Genomic DNA, 7071 nt, shown 5'->3' on the forward strand with positions numbered 1-7071 from the left:
ACATTTGTCATATGAATAAAATAAATACAATAAAATAAATAAACAAATCATATGAACAAAGCCAAACAAAAATAAAAAAAAAAGATTTCATAAAAAATAGTATAATAAATGATAAAAAAACTCATAAAAACATAACATAAGAAATTATAACACTACATAAATAATATAAAAATATTTATCATATAAATAAAAAATATAATAAAAAATATAAGTAAAAAATACAATAAAAAACATAAAAATTAAAATATGAAAATGAGTATTAAAAATAATAAAAAAAATTAAAATATTTAATTTACTAGTGATTAAAACAAATCTGAACTATTTTAATGCAAAAAACAATTGGAACAAAGAAGTAAGAAGAACTACAAAGAATTATTGTAAAGGTAATACCGTAATAGTTACTGGTATCCTTTTTATAGAAGAAAATAAAGGGTAAGGTTGGTAAAAAATAAATAAATTTTTCACCTAATTTTTCAAAGATAATAAGCAACCATGAACGTGAAACGTAGAAGCTACAAATTTTAGCTTCTGCGTTCTAGAAGATAAAAATGACAAAACATAAAAAGTGAAACTTTCAAAAAGCTCAAAGGTACTTCTCTCCTCCTCAACGTATTTGCCAAACACACTCTTAAATTTGTCGAGATTTAAGAGTTAGGTTTTTCTTTTCCACTAATAATTTTCTCCATATTTCAAGACGATAAAAAGCACCAAAATTAAAAAAGAAAAACTCCTCTTATAAAAAATTTCCTCTTTAATTGATTTTAAATTTTTTGTACTAGAGAATTGGAGACTAAAATACGTTTGATCAAAGAAAAAGTCTAGGTAATCAACACATTTTTTAGTCAATATTTTAATAAATTAGTCAATTTTATAACAAAATACTAAATAAAAAAAACTAAAATTATTGAAAAAAACTCTAAAACTTAATCGAAAAAAAAATTAAAATCATAAAAAATAACATTCAAAACTTAATAAAACAAAACATCTAAAATTATAGAAAAAAAATTATCGAAAACTTTTAAAATTTAAACATCTAAAATCTAGAAGTATTGTTTGTTTTTATTTACTTTTGATTGTATATTACTAGAAGAACATTTAAAATCTCTAAAATTTAAATATCCAAAATTCAGGTATAAGAAATATTTGAAATGATACCTTATTGTTTAATAGGCTTTTTTATTTATTTTTTATTGCACATTTCTAGAAAAAAATTTAAAATTTCTAAAATTTAAATATTCAAAATCTAAATATAAGAAACATCTAAAACTGATATGTTTTTTTTTATCATAATTAAAAGAACTTTTATTGTGTTTAAATTTTAGATTTTTTTATTAGATTTTGGATATTCTTTTACAATAATTTTACATGTTTTTTTGGTTATGTTTCAGATTTTTTTTTGGGTTAGATTTTGAATTTTTTTTTTACAATAAATTTAGATGGTTTTTTTTATTAGATTTCGAATTTCTTTTTCTTTGGTTTTAAATATTCTTTTTTTATGTTTCTTTTCACTTGGCCTTAAATGTTTTTTTGGCTTGTTTGCAATCTACCTAATAATTAGTTGTCGTTGGTTGATACCCTGGTTGGTTGGTTACACTGTTGATTAAATTAATGGCATGTTCTATTATCTTAATTAATTAGCGGTCTCATACTCGTCTCGTGTTTGAAAACCATAGTACAACAGAATTTAAAATGCCCTAATAATAATGCTATGAACTATGCATGGATGATAATTTGATATGAAATGCGAAAGACCTATTTATTTTTTTTTTCATGTTTCATAAGTAGTCTCCATCTGATGCAAGCCTTTGCTGCGCATAAATTTCATCATATTCCATCAAAACGTTCAGTTTTTCAATGTTGGCATGTTGATTTGAGCCTGTATTTCCCTTTTTCCTTAATGCAAGATTAGTGCATATTTAAAAAGAGGAAGTATAGAAAACTAATGGAATATTTGTACAATGTGTACAATGGAAGATTAGAGATGTCTAATTCAATTTTAGAGATATAACCATTAGTATTACCTTTTTCCATTAACTTAGACTTTTGGGATGAATGGTTTCATAACATGGTATAGAGCTCTAGATTCGAAAAGTTAAGAATTCGATTCTTAGTAAACCCTAACTCATATTTCTAAATATTCATCTTTAAATACTCTTCACTAAATAAGGAATGTTGCACTCCTTACTAAAACATAATACACATATTAAACACCTCTCTTGACTAAAACTTTACTGTAAACTATGTAATTCATCTCAACCCCGGAGGGAGATCAATGCCAAAATAACAAATTTCCAGAGCAATACAGAAAATCCTCTGCATATTAATTCATAACCTTATTGCATGACTCTATCACTTATTCTGTACAGAACATTTCAAATTAAATCAAAATTTGTCGATAATGTTGGTGTAATATACATGATAGAGATATCAACTGATACATGTCTGATCTTGAATTTTGAAATAAACATCAGGTAAAATTTATTTTTCTCGGACGAACTAAACCCATGTAAAACTTATGCTAAACCCCTCTCTCTATGTATGTATATATCATTTGTATTACCATGAGAATGCTTGTGCTTATCCATTTGCAGAAGAATCAGTGAGAGCATTCTCTAGGACCAGTTTGAGCTTCTTCAACATTTTTACTGCCCAAGTTTGATAGAAACTCGGTTCTTGAGGCACTTGCCCTTCTTCTCAGTCACAGATTTCTGAGTGTCCGATTCATTCCTCTGGCTGAAACATAGTGTATGTTGAACTAGTCTCAGTCTTGGTAACCTGCAATTCCAAGTGATATTGGTAAGGTGAACCTACAAGAAAATCTTGAAGAAATTCTCATCTTACCACATCCTCTAAATGTATTTTTCATATTTCATTTGGATTTAATAAGACATTATTAATATAACAAATTAGTTCATATTTAAGACTTTTATAACTCCCCCTTGGACATTGTAGAAAGATCTATAAATTTAGTTTATACCAACCTCAGCTGTGCGAGAAATCATGCCAGCTGGAAGTATGGGAACAATAGATGTCCACAGAACGGGATCTCCCAATGGATCCACAGAGTTGTAGGCCGTCAAGAGTGGGGCAGACAAGAATGGAGTCAACGGGTAAACGTTTCTTTGAAGTGACAAAGCTCCGCTCATTCCCATTGCAATGTCAAGTCGGTCATTTCCATCCTCATGATTTGATGATTTCTCAACTGCTTTGCCATGATCCAACTTATTGACTATATTCTTGTTTTCATTCTCATCATTTTCTGTACTATTCTCCTGTCTCTTTGCTGCTTTCTCTTGCAAACTCTTGTAAGCAGCTGACTGTGACAAAATACTTAAGGCAGATCCTGAAGAACTTTTATGTTTTTTCTCATTGTGAGGCTGACCTAACTTTGGCATTTGGTATGGCTCAGTAGGTTGCACTTTCTGCTCCAGTGTCTTAAGTTCACTACAAACATCTCCAGCAAATCCGTGTTTCTTTTCTTCTGATAATCTTGTCCCACTATCAGGTTGTCGATTTTTGTTAGATGCCCACCATTTGATGTGACTTGTTAAATCAATCTTTCTTTCTATGCAAAAACCACTCATGTAGTCACTTTCTGCTGCTGAATCATCACCTGTATTTTTAATGTTAATGTTAAACATCAGTGAAAAAGATTATAAAACAGGAAGAGTTAACAAATTATTTCATCAAATTTCTTTTCAATAGGCATTGAAGGTCCCTATAAAATAACTCCATTTTTATTAGAAGATTAAACTGAACTTAAAACTTATTAGAACATACCATACTGCATGCTATTGAAGTAATCTGATCCTGCTATACGACCATACGGCTCCCATCGACTATTTTTTAGTATCACCACATGCAAAATAAAATGTTGGAAGTTAAAAATCATACACAAGTGGATGATAACTAGATCAAATATAGATCAAATAACCACACAGACTTGGAAACGAAAATACAGATCTAATATTAAAGTCAGATAATTTAAAGTATAAATAAACATAAACAATTATTCAATCTAATTGGGGAGTAAAATAATGCTAAGAACCTCTAGTTACTTTGAACGGATTTTTTGCCTCTCCAAAACTTAAGGAAAAATAGCTATCCACAACTCTAGACACGCTTTATTATTATTTAAAAAAAAAAAAGAAAGTAAAATTATGTGCCAGAAAAGCTCAGGAACAAACTTATCCATGAGTGCATAACACGGATTTCTGGCAGAGAACAAGCACAAATTAAAAAAGACAACAGGTAAAAATTTATTTGTGTGTTCATCTTTGTGTGATTGTGTATATATTTATTACTGAACGCCTCTGGCAGAACTTTGATGTTTCGCACCTGGAGAGGGCACGGTATTTTGATATTCCTCTTGAAAAACCACTGCTCTTCCTGCAGATAGCATCAGGGGTAAGCAGCGGTATGATACATGTCAAAGAAATATTTTGGCTAAGTAGTAACGCACCGACGCAAAGACGCAAGGTATTCCTCCCTGGAAACATTTTGCATTTCATCAAGATCTCTTGTATAATCAGTCACCTATAGCACAGAAATCAAGCTTAAAAATAAATAAATAAACTATAAATATCTCCAAATCATATTTTGCCAGAAAAATCTGAAGCAGTAAAAAAAATGCAGGGCATCAATTTCATCTAGGAACATCAGAACAGATTTTACTTAAAATTAATACTACTAGTATCATCTTACTGGGAAGTTAATAAGCGTTCCTGGACCCCAGTATTTCAAAGCAGCAAGATCATATGCTCTAGCTGCTGCCTCCTCATCATCATAAGCTCCTGTTGAAAACAAACACATTCGTTTACCATCAAAAAGAAAGAAAGAAAGAAAAACCAAAGGAAAAGGGACAACTTACCCAAGTAAACTGGCATCCCAAGGAATTTTTAACCAATAAATTCATGCACAACATATAAACAACGTTAGTATTAAGAAATACCTTCATATATTTACAAACAAAATTAGAAAGAGACAGAAAACAGAAAACAGAGGAAGGTATATCTCAGAGCAGAACCTTGCTTCCCTTTCTTATTCTGATTCTGGTTCCACGTACTCTTATCCCAAAGATGTGCTTCATAACGACCAGTCCATCTATGCCTAATGATATATCATTCATGACACTCCAACATGAGTCCAAAATTATAAAGAAAACTCGTAACAAAAATTCATAAATAAATCAGTAGAACCTTAAATCATAATTAAAAGTAAAAGCATCATAATTTCGGATTAATAATCATCTATAGAAAATTCTTTTATTCACAAGCTATTTCAAAACTTAAGCTAACCCGAAAAAACGAAAACACAAATATGCTATAACATAGTAAGCAATTGTTATTAGTCTATCAGAGTCAGTTGCAAGTTGCAACAGTTACTAAGTCGAATGCCACAAAAAGCACAAAGCAAATCTCAATTTTTCATTTCCAACCTTCTGTTTAGCACACACTAAGATCAGAACTAACGCGCAATCTGAATTCGGTTAGTAATATTTGTAGCAAACCTGGTAACGCCGCGGTATATGGAACTGCGTTTGCCGGCGGCGCACGGTGGCATCTTGCTGATACGCTCTTTGGCGGTGCAGCCTCTCTCCTTCTTCGCCTTCTTGAGTCCCCTGTACAGCAGAAGCTGATCGTTGGCAGCTGCCACCACCGCCTCCGACGTGTCCGCAGCGCCGCCTCCGGCATCTGACTTGCCGGGATCAGAGGAAGACGAAGCCATGACGTTAACAACAGAAGCAAAACCCTAAGAGAGAGAAAGAGAGAGTGAAGAGTTTCAGTGTGCGAGCGTTTTGTTTCTGTTTTTGGTTTTCAGTGTGAGGGAGTGAAGTGAGATAGATACAAAAGAGAATGGATCAACTGTTAAGAGGGGAAGGGGGGTGATGCTGTGGAGTTACTGAAATGCCCTTTGTAGGGCGCTGTTGTGGAGGGTTTTTAGAGGATGTGTAACGGCTAGGACTGAGTGAGGGTAAGAATGTAAATTGATAGGTTTTGAAAGTATTATGAGTTGGGAGGAAGGTGCAATGTTGGGTGCCACGTGGGTTTCTGGTTCCCCTGCCGGGGCAGCTTACCTGCTAACCTGCCACCGTGCCACCTGCTCTCTCATCTCAATCATTTAAGTGAAAAATCAGTCAAAATCAGTAATCTTACTGTAGAAATTCACTCCAGTTATTTTGATGTGAATTTAATAGTTAAAAATTATTAAATAATAATTTTATTAAATTTATTAAATTATTTAATAATTTTTAATTATTAAGTTAATTGAATTTTCACCTAATCTCACACTATATAAAATAGTATCTCTTTAACTAAGTTAATCTAGCAATTAGTTTATTAATTTATTTAAATAAATATTAAAAATTTAAAATTTTTTTATGTAATAATTCATCGGAAAAAGAGCTCCAATCTCTTAAAAGGTTTTTGTTAAGACATGCTAAACCCGTAGGGTCATATTTACTTATAATATTGCCTAAAAATTTTCGTAAGAATAATTTGATGTTTTCATTTTTTTTCTAAATATTATAATTTTGTGAAATCTTGGTAGTTTTTTTTTAAATACTAAATAAGCTTTTATAAAATTGTATAAATAGATACAAATACGATGACAGACATTATAATAAAAGTGAAACTTTTTTTTTCTTAAGATAAGTTTAAAAATAATGTTAAATGGGACTATTTTTTATTTAAGTAATTCTTTTGTTTTTTTTGTTTAACTTAATTAAGTCATAAAAAAAAGATTTACCGATCTTAAACACAATAAATTCTATGTAATATAATTTTCAAAAAACTTATAAATTTATTACATTTAGAAAAAAATTACTTAATATTTTATTTTTTTAAATAAATATAAATTCCTTTTAAAATTCTTCAAGAATCCGTTAGCCCCCCTATTACCCTAAACAGAGTAATTAGTTAAAAGTTTCATAGCAGACAATGAATCCAATGTTGTCTAGGCGAAAGTAATTTTAAATGTATGTAAAGAACATATTATCAAAGAATGTAAGGAGTAAATCTTTTTTTAATATACCGACCCTCATTCATGTTGGGGATGTTGGAACTAGAGTAC

The 7071-nt window shown here is 30.5% G+C and overlaps 1 protein-coding gene across 2 annotated transcripts; it reads right to left on the reverse strand.

The window, feature by feature from the left end:
* Positions 1-2206: 2206 nt before the first annotated feature.
* LOC130935608 (AP2-like ethylene-responsive transcription factor At2g41710) lies at positions 2207-5820 on the reverse strand. 2 transcript variants are annotated; one of them, XM_057865428.1, is made up of 8 exons: positions 5510-5820; positions 4871-5109; positions 4705-4793; positions 4463-4536; positions 4339-4389; positions 3781-3839; positions 2982-3613; positions 2207-2775 (listed from the first exon to the last, which is right to left on the reverse strand). In XM_057865428.1, exons 2-8 carry the CDS (start codon positions 4884-4886, stop codon positions 2722-2724), a joined length of 975 nt encoding a protein of 324 aa, XP_057721411.1. In that variant the 5' UTR covers positions 4887-5109; positions 5510-5820; the 3' UTR covers positions 2207-2721. The 2 variants fall into 2 exon arrangements, with proteins under 2 accessions (XP_057721411.1, XP_057721410.1); XM_057865427.1 differs by having other exon boundaries at positions 4705-5109.
* Between the last annotated feature and the right edge of the window lie 1251 nt (positions 5821-7071).

This window comes from Arachis stenosperma, chromosome 6 (assembly GCF_014773155.1).
Source record: "Arachis stenosperma cultivar V10309 chromosome 6, arast.V10309.gnm1.PFL2, whole genome shotgun sequence".
In the NCBI taxonomy this organism is placed as follows: domain Eukaryota; kingdom Viridiplantae; phylum Streptophyta; class Magnoliopsida; order Fabales; family Fabaceae; genus Arachis; species Arachis stenosperma.